Below are 12,453 nucleotides of genomic sequence, written 5' to 3' on the forward strand. Positions count from 1 at the left end.
CTATTAACCTGATGGGTCAAACAGTTATATAAGCACGTGGTACTGGTCTCACAAAGTACACACCACGTGGGTTGAACATAAAGAAAAGTTGCTATATTAAAAATATTGTCAAGACGAGACGTTATAATCACACAAGCATTTGCATTTAAGATTGATCTTACTTAGAGTTACTGATCAACACGTGGTTCCACTTTACTCACAAAGTAGTAACAAAGCAACTCCCGGAAAATATGAACCTCACACGAGAATTACACTACCTGCAATTTAAGGTAACCTTAGATATCTTAGAGCTAAACCCGAAATAAAAGTGATTAAATCCTCAGTTAGGCTGAACTTAACAAATCCATTGTCCTACGGACTCAGCAGACACCCGCTTAGCCGGAGATCTTACCATTTCAGACGCTCGCTACCGCCAGACTGCAACTGCCTACCGCCAGACTGCTACTCTCCAACTGCCGGACTGCAACTGCCTACTATCCAGCGTGCTCCTGAGAGTCGCTCACAAAGACAAACGGAAGGGGCCAGAGGGGCAGCTTCCTATACCAACATGACAAGGGACGGACCGGACCATACTAAGAAGAGAAACCTCTCTGCTTTTAGGAACCGTAGCTACCTGTTCCGACGTTGATCCTACTGTTCTCTAGCAGACAGCCTTGTCTGCTACCCTCAAGCATGCAACTACAAACACATTTGATCATTCATCCTCTCACACAGAAGGGAAGGGGGATGACAGTATCTTATCGTATACAGTATATAAAAGAAAGCGGATGTAGGTTCCGTATGAGACTGTGTGACATGAATTACATATTAACTGTGTTTTAAAGTGTAGTAGTGTGACAGATCGTTCTTGTTTACGTGTAAAAGTAACACGTTCCACTACTCAGTCTCCTCCCAGATAGTCAGAAACGCCACAGTAAATTTAGAAGAGGAATTTATTCCATAAAAGACAACAAATTTGAGAAATCAAACATGAAAGGAATCCAACAGAGACCTTTCAGTATTGAATATTAAAATACATGAAATTTTCATTTGGTTTATAAGGCGGTCCTTTTTTGAAGCAGCTGTTTTCGCTTCAGTATAACTACTGGTGACCGACGATGGCTCATACTGTGGAGGCTACCGCTGGTGCATCTTCCTTCCTTGTTTCATGTTCTTTTACGCCCTCCAACACTCAGTTTTGAATTTTGGGGCAGAGATGGAGCTTTTGAAGATCACCAAAACGACTCACATACGGAAGTAAACTTAAAATAAATGAAGATCATCTCCATATCATCTGTTTGTTTCCCCATACTTAAAATAGAATTTTTTCCTCTCCAGTCCCATCATTTGCTTTTCTAGATCTTTTTTTTTGTCGTTTGTTTCTGTTGGAACGGTGGAATATAGTCATATTCAGAATGGGAAGGCAGTGTGCCCTGTTGCTAGTAAGGAAAACAAAAATTGGAAATTCGTGGTAAGGTCTTATGGGACCAAACTGCTGAGGTCATCTTCCCTAAGCTTACACACTATTTTAATCTAACTTCAACTAACTTACGCTAAGGACGACACACACACCCCTGCCCGAGGGAGGACTCGAACCTCCGACGGGGGAAGCCGCTGCTAGTTAGGTTCTGCGAAATTTGTCTCTGCGATTTTGCTATTTATGACATTGGTGTCTTCCTCTTCTTTTTCCTGTCGTGGAGACGTAAGATTTCCTGCCTTCGGGGTCGGAAGACCAGCGCCTATTAGACGGAGGGGGTCCGACAGCCGACCAGTTCCAGTCATTCCATGAGGAAGAAGGTAAACGGCTCGTGTTGTCTGTAGTTCAACCATGCCTAGATGGCCAATACCACGGTTCGATCGCGTCCGCATTGTTACTTTGTGCCAGGAAGGTCTCTCAGCAAGGGAAGCGTCCAGAAGTCTCGGAGTGAACCAAAGCGATGTTGTTCGGACATGGAGGAGATACAGACAGACAGGAGCTATCGATGACATGCCTCGCTCAGGCCGCCCAAGGGCTACTACTGCAGTGGGTGACCGCTACCTACGGATTATGGCTGAGAGGAATCCTGACAGCAACGTCACCACGCTGAATAGTGCTTTTGGTGTAGCCACAGGACGTCGTGTTACGACTCAAACTCTGCGCAATAGGCTGCATGATGCGCAACTTCACTCCCGATATCTGTGGCGAGGTCCATGCACGGACGAAAATTCGCGCCCCCATCGTGCACATCTTGTGAATGGCTTCCTTCAGGATAACGACATCTCTCGTGCCCAGCATGTTCTCCAGACATGAACCCTATCGAACGTGCCTGGGATAGATTGAAAAGGGCTGTTTATGGAAGATATGACCCAACAACCACTCTCAAGGATATACGCCGTATCGCCGTTGAGGAGGGGGACAATCTGGACCAACAGTGCCTTGATGAACTTGTGGATAGTATGCCACGACGAATACAGGCATGCATCAATGCTAGAGGACGTGCTACTGGATATTAGAGGTACGGGTGTGTACAGAAGTCTGGCCCACCACCTCTGACGGTCTCGATGTACGGTGGTACAACAAGCAATGTGTCGTTTTCATGAGCAATCAGAAGGGCGAAAATGATGTTTATTTTGATCTACATTACAGTTTTCTGTACAGGTTCCGGAACTCTCGGGACCGAGGTGAGGCAAAACTTTATTTGATTTGTGTATTTCTGCATTCGTCCCCTGGAACAAAGAAAATTTATTTCATTAAAACAAATTATTATTATTATTGTACAACCAAATTAAAATATTTCTGCTATTTTTAATTCTTTATAAGGAAAAGACATAAATAAACAGGACTGGATCTTAATCGCTATTAAGCGTCAAACTTATTTAATTATGTATTTCCATTATGATTAAAGATATTAATTATTTCTTTAAATATACGAACGTAAATTAATTTTAACTATATTAATTAAATTATTTCATACTAAAATGTTACTTTCTCTTGTACTTCAGGATTTTGACGACAGGGGCCACTTTTAGACATCTAGCATTTGAATTTAGACTTGGAAGTTGTTTAAGACATGTGCTCAGCTATCGTGGCAAGAGTTTGGACCTGGAGTAATGCCGCTACCCACCGAAGAACACCTCAACAACGTAGCAGGAAAATGTTTTCTGTTATGGAAATCTGCAAACTGCCTTGGAGCAATAGATGGACGCCATTGTGAACTTAAATCTCCACACATGCTGGATCGAGCTATTTCAGCTATCTGAAATACTTTCCTGTGGTTCTAACGGGTATTGCTGCTACTGATAAAAAGTTTTTGGTTATTTATGTAGGCGCTAGAAGAAAACGAAGTCGTGGAGGAGTTTTTACCACAGCGAATTATTTAGACGGCTGGAAAACAACAAATTTAATGTACCTCTCTAAAAGATCGTACCATACATCAGTATTTCAGCACCACACGTTATCATTGGGAATGAAGCCTTCACATTGAAACCGTACCTTATATGCCCAGTTCCAACAAAACGTATAGTGGTATATCAAGAAAACTTCAGTACCGCTCTATCAAAAGCTAGAAAAACCATTTAACGTGATGTTGGAATGTTACGGGGAAAACTGATTTTTAGGGAGATGTTTACAAGTACCAAAAATGTCAAAAATAAACAAGTTTGTACAAACTGCTTACGTATTGCACATGGGATGGTATTAACGTTGCAGGCCACATATCATTTCTCCATCAAGAGACTGCGACTCAGTTGAGCATTTCCAGATCCATATCGAACACCAACCACCGACGTAGCAGAAATAAGTAATAAATTTATGATCTATTTTAATTAACAGGCATTATTCATTGGTAATCATTGGTGACCTGTTTTAAAGTTACAATAATATTTTTACCGGTTGTTAGTTGAACTAGATCTTGCCCAACTGTGGTATGTAATAAGAAAAAATTAGTCATTGAAGAATAAAAATATTTGTATGAAATTGGTTAATATAATAATTTAATCTTGCCTGATAAGTCTAGTGCACATCCTATTTCTTCCCACAGTTTCTTTGTGACAATACTGTTTTTGAAGTTAGTATGTCTGTCGTTCCACGGACATGGTCTGGATTGAACTTCCTAGATCAAAATCTCACACTTGATGTTTGTCATTTTTCTTCTCTCGGTCATCTTTACTGCACGAGAGCTTCTAAACAACTGGAAAAGACACTGAATGGTAAGCGAAAATTAACATCTAGGGTGAGCGGTGACTGGTGGTGATCAAGCGGCTACATGCTTCGCCCTACAACTCATGCTTATCCTAGCCGGCCGTCTTAGAGTTCCGTCCTACCTAAGCTACGGTTTGGTACTTTTGGGACACTACATAAATGACGTAGTGAATGGTAGGATAACCGGTGGCACAGGTAGACTTGGTAGGGAAAGAACCTCAAATGAATATGTAAGAGAGCCAGCTAGAGTTGATGAGTTCTCTCTGTTTTTGTTTGTTTGTTTGTTAATTTGTTTGCACCTAATTCAGTGTTTGCATATCATTCAGTGGTAGTTCATTGTGTATTTTATATCCTTGCATAATATAAATTGCAATTTATAAGTAATAAAAATTAATTGATCACGTAATTTTGGTTGATGCAATTCCACTTTAGATGCACAAACATAAAAACCTATATAATTATTGTTGTTACTTTGTCCTGAGTAGAACGTTCTCCAGCATGACCAAAGACGAGAGTTACCTGTTATTATTGATAAGTGCGAAAGTTTTTCGTGATTAACAGTAGCATGTTTTATATAAGCTTGACGAAGTACTGAAGCTGTGTTTGGTAAGTTCTTGCTCTGCATTTTCTTAAATTTTACTCTTTTTTTTTAGGAAATTACCTTTTTTAGCAACATGTGATAAATCTGTATTGTTTTTTATTTTTACTACAATATCCCTCTGCTTCACGTTAAAAATTAACAATTTTCGAATAAAACCTGTATTAAACATTGACAATTTCTACTTTGCTATGAATACTGTTTATCTTTAAGCAACAGCCGGCCGGGGTGGCTGAGCGGTTCTAGGCGCTACAGTCTGGAGCCGCGCGACCACTACAGTCGCAGGTTCGAATCCCGCCTCGGGCTTGGATGTGTGTGATGTCCTTAGCTTAGTTAGGTTTAAGTGGTTCTAAGTTCTAGGGGACTGATGACCTCAGATGTTAAGTCCCACAGTGCTCAGAGCCATTTGAACCAGACAGGAGGACAGCTATCTAGAACAAAAACGTTCCACAGCTTACATGGCTCTTTATACATCCATTCGCAGTTTCTAGACGTTTCGCCTCTACCGGTTTCCAGGGGAACCTAGTAAGATACTGATCATACATAAACGAAATGATCGAAAAAAGGTAATGATGCAAGTCACCTAACGTACAGGTAACGCAGTTACGGTCTTAACCGGCCAGGGCTACTAAAGTGCGCGTCATTTACGACGGCGGCCGAGTTTAGGTTCGTTGTGCGCATCTGACGTCACAAAACACAGTCAGACAATGAACAGAGAACGACGTTGCCAGAGCTCGGCTGCAGTGCAGAGCACGGACGAGTGTTCTCAGTTTTAGAAACGTTCAGTCATAAATAAAATAATTGAACAAAAGCAATGTCTTGATAGCAGACTTTCTTTTATAGAAAGTTTGGAAAAAGCATTCTTTATACCAATTGCTTCATATTCTATTAATTAATTAAACCAAACAAGCAATAAGCCTACTAATTCAGGCGATAGCAAGGAAAGGTATTTGTATCATTCTCACTAACCGTTTTTTCGCAATAAAGAACAGCGGTAATTTATTATTTCCTATTGTACTTCGACAAAACGTGAATAATTCATAGTCATACCAACAGGGTTTGTCGGTATTTTGCGGAACACTATAAAGTCCTCCGGGAAAACATTGGTTGACGAGCTGTGTTAGCATAATGGTTAATACGTTTGATTGCTACGCGAAAGATTCCAAGTTCAAACCTTGTTCGATGCTTAATATTTTCTTTATTTAAAAACAACATCGAAGTGTCTTATTTCATGAATTTTATTCGTTTGAATGTAATTTTTTGAAATTTCTAGCGGCATCTAAAATCGACCATATGGAAAGTATACGCTATGGACTTTTTACCTCTGCAAACTCACCAAAATTTCGTTCAATGGTTTACTACATCTAATGATGCACAATAACTGCGTTGAACATCGAAACAAAATTAAGTCATTTATGGGGGGAAGGTATCAGTCAAGAAGATGTATAAAAATCAAATTTTTTGGGCCAAATAGTTTTTGTGAAATCGTATATAAAGTGTGTCAAAGCAGTCAAAACACCATGTGTCTGCACAGGCGAGCAGTGCAGTGATGACAAAATCGCGCACAGCGCGGAATGCGGGGAGCACGTCTCTATAGCAGCGAAAGGGTTAATGCGGCCGTGGTGGCTTTACTTCATAAACTGCGCGCTTCCCCCTAAACGTAAGTCTGCGAACTATACTATATTATGGCGCTGCTTCTCTTGGCGCGTGCGTCGTTTGCAGCTGGCAACGCAGCAATCTCCCGCGTCTGGGCGGGCATGCGCGAGCCGCCAAGATAAAAGAACTGAACTACAGTAAAACTAAGCAGTCTACGCTTAGTTACGTTATTCTACTGTAGCCTACGGTAGTTTCACAACTCGAGGCTGTCCCATATTTCCACTGAACTCAATGTAAACATAACAGCGAGTGGCGCCACTCTACCACCCGCCACTAACCGCTCACCGTTCGTATCGTAGCCTTACCGCTCCGCTTTCGATCTCTCTAGCTGTCCCGTCAAGCTGAGTGAGCAGGAAAAGAGACGTGACCCAGTGTGTCGAAACGACTGTGTTCGCGGCCGCCGCTGACTCGGCGCGGCAGCGGCCCTTCCTCGCGGTGACCACACGCGGCGGCGACGGCGGCGTGGAGGCGACGCGGACAAATGCCCGCGGCTAAGTCGCGGCAATCATCGCGCCTTACGGCGACTCCGGCAAGGAGGCCGGCTTAGGGCGGCTTTGCGCGCCCGACTGCCGGAATTATTCAGCGGCCCGGCCGCGCCGGATCCCTTGTTATTGGACGGCTCCGGCGAAAGATGAGCTGCCGCGAATAGACCGAGCAGCGTCAGCCGCCGCCGATTCGTCTCCACCTCACGGCGCCTCTTCATTGCTTGCGGCGCAGTTCTGCAACTGTATCTTCGCCAAGTGCCTGTGCAAGACGTTGAGTCACAGCTCTGTGGCGCAATTTACTGACGTACAGAAGTAGTCGCACGTTTCGAATATATGCTCACACAGTCGAATTTAACGTACTACTTCCAAACGAAGTGATTATTACGTAACATATTAATAGCAACCCGCGCCCATCGTCCAAACTACTACAAACAGTCTTCCAGGAGTCAGTTTTCTGTGAGAACAGACACCGCCTTAGCGAATTCGTTACGGGTATTCAAATGATGAAATCTTGCTTATTTATCGTACCTGATCCTGATAGTGAATGGTTCTCATGTTTTTTTGCTATTGTAAATAATTCACCTTTACTGCACTGAGACGCAGATGAATGAGCGCTCTGCATCACTAGTGACTAAGATCCTTATTTCCGCGTTCAGTTTTATCTGTAGCAGACTTTCTAGTCAGTCCGCAGTGCAGCGCTTGGGCATTTTTATTTGAGCGAGCAGTTGAGTTTTTTCAGAGAAAGTGAACTGTTACTTGTGAATCTGGGAGAAACTACACTACTGGACATTAAAATTGCTACACCAAGCAGAAATACAGATGATAAACGGGTATTCATTGGACAAATACACTGCTGACCACCGTAAATGCAACACCCTGAAGGAAGCATCCGAATCAAGTGAAATTTACACCATGAGTTTGCAGCGATGAGATATGCAACTGATTAGAATTTCAGCGCAGACGCACATCACGCGCGCCTGTGGCGCCACCTCATAGCGCCATTTAAAGCTTGGCGATTTCGACGAGTGTACATTCGGCACGTGTGTTTACCTTGTGGTTGTTTCACAAGACGATCAGTTATGCCTCGTAGACAACAGCGAACATCTTTTGATCAAGTATCCGAGTTCGACAGAGGAAGGATAGTGGCTTACCGAGATTGTGGATTATCATACAGAGAAATCGCTAGTCGTGTTGGACGAAACCAAACAACTGTAATGCGGATATGTGACCGTTGGATGCAGGAGGGTACGACGGACCGACGTGGTCGATCGCATTCACCTCGGTGCACCACTGCACGTGCTGATAGGCAAATTGTGCGCATGGCAGTGACGGATCGTTCAGTGACATCCCGAACCATAGCACAGCACATTGCGTCTGTAACGCATCATCCAGTGTCTGCGCTACCATTCGACGCCGTTTACAGCAGAGTGGCCTGTCCGCAAGACGTCCATTGCTTCGACTACCATTGACGCAGAACCACAGACGTCTCCGTCGCCAATGGTGTGATGACAGACGGATGTGGACGGCAGAATGGAATGACGTTGTCTTTACTGACGAGGCACGCTTCTGTCTGCAGCACCACGATGGTCGGATTCGAGTGTGGAGACACCGTGGAGAGAGGATGCTGGACAGCTGCATTATGCACCGCCACACTCGTCTTGCACCGGGTATTATGGTATGGGGCGGTATTGGATATTACTCTCGCACGCCTCTAGTACGCATTGCCGGTACTTTAAATAGCCGGCGCTACATATCCGAGGTGCTGGAGCCAGTTGTCCTTCCTTACCTTCAGGGCTCGGCCACAGCCATATTTCAACAGGATAATGCGCCGCCACACGTGGCACGCATTGTCCAAAGGTTCTTCATCAATAACCAGATTGAATTGCTTCCCTGGCCGGCTCGCTCTCCGGATCTTTCGCCGATAGAAAACATGTGGTCCATGGTTGCTCAACGAGTGACCCAGATTACATCCCCAGCTGCCACACCAGATGATCTTTGGCAACGTGTGGAAGCTGCTTGGGCTGCTGTACCCCAGGAAAACATCCAACGTCTCTTTGACTCAATGCCGAGACGTGTGGCAGCGGTGATCTCCAACAATGGCGGCTACTCTGGCTACTGATTCTGGCAGGAACCACATGTCACAGACGTCTGTAAACGTAATCATTTGATACTTGGTCAACATGTTATCTACAAAATAAATTTTGTTGTGCTACCTCTTGTCTTTCTTGGTGTTGCACTTACGGTGGCCAGCAGTGTATATTAGAACTGACATGTGATTACATTTTCACGCAATTTGGGTGCATAGATCCTGAGAAATTAGTACCCAGAACAACCACCTCTGCCGTAATAAATGCTTTGATACGCCTGGGCATTGAGTCAAACGGAGCTTGGATGGCGTGTACAGGTTCAGCTGCCCATGCAGCTTCAGCACGGTACCACATTTCATCAAGAGTAGTGACTGGCGTATTGTGACGAGCCAGTTGCTCGGCCACCATTGACCAGACGTTTTCAATTGGTGATACGCCAGTATGGCGATGACGAAAACACGCTTCCAATGTGCGTTCAGCGCGATGTCGCCAAACACGGATGCGACCATCACGATGCTGTAAACAGAACCTGGATTCATCCGAAAAAATGACGTTTTGACATTCGTGCACCCAGGTTCGTCGTTGAGTACACCATCGCAGGCGCACCTGTCTGTGATGCAGCATCAAGGGTAACCGCAGCCATGGTCTCCGAGCTGATAGTCCATGCTGCTGCAAACGTCGTTGAACTGTTCGTGCAGATGGTTGTTGTCTTGCAAACGTCCCCATCTGTTGACTCAGGGATCGAGACGTGGCTGTACGGTCCGTTACAGCCATGCGGATAAGATGCCTGTGATCTCGACTGCTAGTGATACGAGGCAGTTGGGATCCAGCACGGCGTTCCGTATTACCCTCCTGAACCCACCGATTCCATATTCTGCTAACAGTCATTGGATCTCGACAACGCGAGCAGCAATGTCGCGATACGATAAACCGCAATCGCGATAGGCTACAATCCGACCTTTATCAAAGTCGGAAACGTGATGGTACGCATTTCTCCTCCTTACACGAGACATCACAACAACGTTTCACGAGGCAACGTCGGTCAACTGCTGTTTGTGTATGAGAAATCGGTTGGAAACTTTGCTCATGTCAGCACGTTGTAGGTGTCGCTACCGGCGCCAACATTGTGTGAATGCTCTGAAAAGCTAATCATTTGCATATCACAACATCTTCTTCCTGTTGGTTAAATTTCACTTCTGTAGCACGTCATCTTCGTGGTGTAGCATTTTTAATGGCCAGTAGTGTATCTGGAATAATTTACGAGGGTCGTTGGATAAGTAGTGCCCCACATTTTTTTAAAGCCATTAACATACATGGACAAATGTCCTTGTTGGCACTTCACATCTGATGTTTGTTCTGTGCGCCGGTGAAGTTTCGAACCGTTCTGGCAGATGGCAGAGTCATAGTACAGCGTCAAAATGGGGATCTTCATACGACTCACTTTACAAGCAGCGTGCTGTTATTGAATTCTTGTATGCAGAAAAAGAAACCGTGGTGAAGATCCAAAAACGTCTGTGTGCACTGTATGGCGATGCTGCAGTGGATAAGACTACAGTTGGGCGATGGGTAAAGAAAGTTACCGCCTCAGGAAATGCAGAAACAGATCTCCATGATCAGCCACGCTCGGGTTGGGCGTCATTGCTTCATCCACCCTACAGTCCAGACCTGGCACCCACCGACTTCCATCTCTTTGGGGCTCTTAAAGATTCTCTGTGGGGAACACACTTTGAAGATGACGAGAGTGTCAGTCATGAAGTGAAAACATGCCTACGCCTACAGGACAAGAGGTTTTACCAGCATGGAATACATGGCGTACTGCCATAGAACGTGATGGAGACTACGGAGAAAAATAGCACATGGATGATAAGACATGTTGATGTATATTGTCGCCAAATTCTCTCAACAATAAATATGTTCTGATTAAAAAAAATTGGGGCATTACTTATTGAACGATTCTCGTATTATGGAGATTGAAACTCATTTATAATACTTTCTCGTTCTTTATATTGATCGAGAAGATTTTAGAGGGATTTTCAAGGTGTGTTTGTAGTTTGTTTGTAATGAGAGAATTTGTAATTGTTGAAATCTTCTTGGTTGTGCTGTCTTTTTCTCAATAATCAGAGTTAGGTAGATTATTTGTCTTTAGCTGCTGCATCTGCTGATTTGTATTTGCTTTCGAGTACGTCAGTACATCAGACACAAAACAGCATGCTGAGCAAGATGTAAGTCACTTTTAGGTCAGGGCAGGTCCCACCTTGCATTCTTGAGCAAACAGTGTGTAGTCGGGATTGTAGGGTGTCATGATAGCAAGCAAATTGATTTTTAGTGAACAGTGTTGGTAATTTCAAATAGTTATTTTCTCCCGTGTAGAGTAGTAATTTATTTTTGTGGATATTCCAAGTCAAAGATTGCACTTCACATCAGTCAACGTTCATAATGTACTTCGGTACTGAGTTTTAGTTATATAGTTTTCGTTGTACATAAAATTACTTTATTATGGCATTTAATGAGATTCAAATTCTTAATTTAAAATTTTGCATTTCGTGAAGTTTAAATTTTTATTTCAAGGCACTATTGATCTGCCCAACACAGACCTAGCGATCAGTCAGTTTTGCTCAGCAGTTGAACACGATATCTAAAGACAAGTAACACGAGGAGAAATTTTTTGAAATCAATATATTCAGTTTTATCACAAACAGACAATATGTTTATAGAAAGCACGTGGACTACACGGATTTACCGACTTTCGCGCGTAGGAAATGCTGAAATTAAGTCCCTGAAACTATCAGGGTGTCTCGTCCACTAGCTTATGGTTAGAATATTAGTGTAATCAATATGGGAGGTAATATAATAACTATTAAATGAGAGGAGACACAGAGGAATTAATGATATTAGCTGCCACTCGGCATTGATTTAAATCAATGGGGAAAGCTGAAAATTTGTGCTGGACCAGGATTCGAATCCAGGCGCATGTATACGAAGTACATGCGCTTAATCCTGCGCCATGCGTACACAGTGATCATCGCAACTGCACGGACTGCCCCAATACGTCTCCTGGCAGACGCAACTTCCCTACTTATCCACGCACAACTGATGCAGTGCCCCTTCCCAACTTTCATCATTACTCGCGGCATTCCGCCAATTCCCGTAAGATTTCGGGCGTGGTGTGCATCCCCACTGAAGAGGTCATTGGCCGTCCTCGCCTTAATTATAAATGTAGTGTCTGCTCTTTCGGACATGTCCGAAAGAGCAGACATCTCCCACATGCTCAAAAAAAATGTTCAAATGTGTGTGAAATCTTATGGGACTTAACTGTTAAGGTCATCAGTCCCTAAGCTTACAAACTACTTACCTAAATTATCCTAAGGACAAACACACACACCCATGCTCGAGGGAGGACTCGAACCTCCGCCGGGACCAACCGCACAGTCCATGACTGCAGCGCCCACATGTAAATGAGAGAGTTGG

General features: G+C 43.8%; 1 protein-coding gene across 1 annotated transcript in view; it reads right to left on the reverse strand.

Moving 5' to 3' along the window:
* The window catches only part of LOC126237501 (proline-rich protein 2-like), a 54,249-nt gene extending 47,133 nt beyond the window's left edge, over positions 1 to 7,116 (reverse strand). Inside the window, exon 1 of the mRNA XM_049947699.1 lies at positions 6,933 to 7,116. Within this exon, the coding sequence (XP_049803656.1) occupies positions 6,933 to 7,116 (184 nt within the window). The remainder of the gene's footprint in view (positions 1 to 6,932) is intronic.
* Between the last annotated feature and the right edge of the window lie 5,337 nt (positions 7,117 to 12,453).

This window comes from Schistocerca nitens, chromosome 1, assembly GCF_023898315.1.
Source record: "Schistocerca nitens isolate TAMUIC-IGC-003100 chromosome 1, iqSchNite1.1, whole genome shotgun sequence".
NCBI classification, from domain to species: domain Eukaryota; kingdom Metazoa; phylum Arthropoda; class Insecta; order Orthoptera; family Acrididae; genus Schistocerca; species Schistocerca nitens.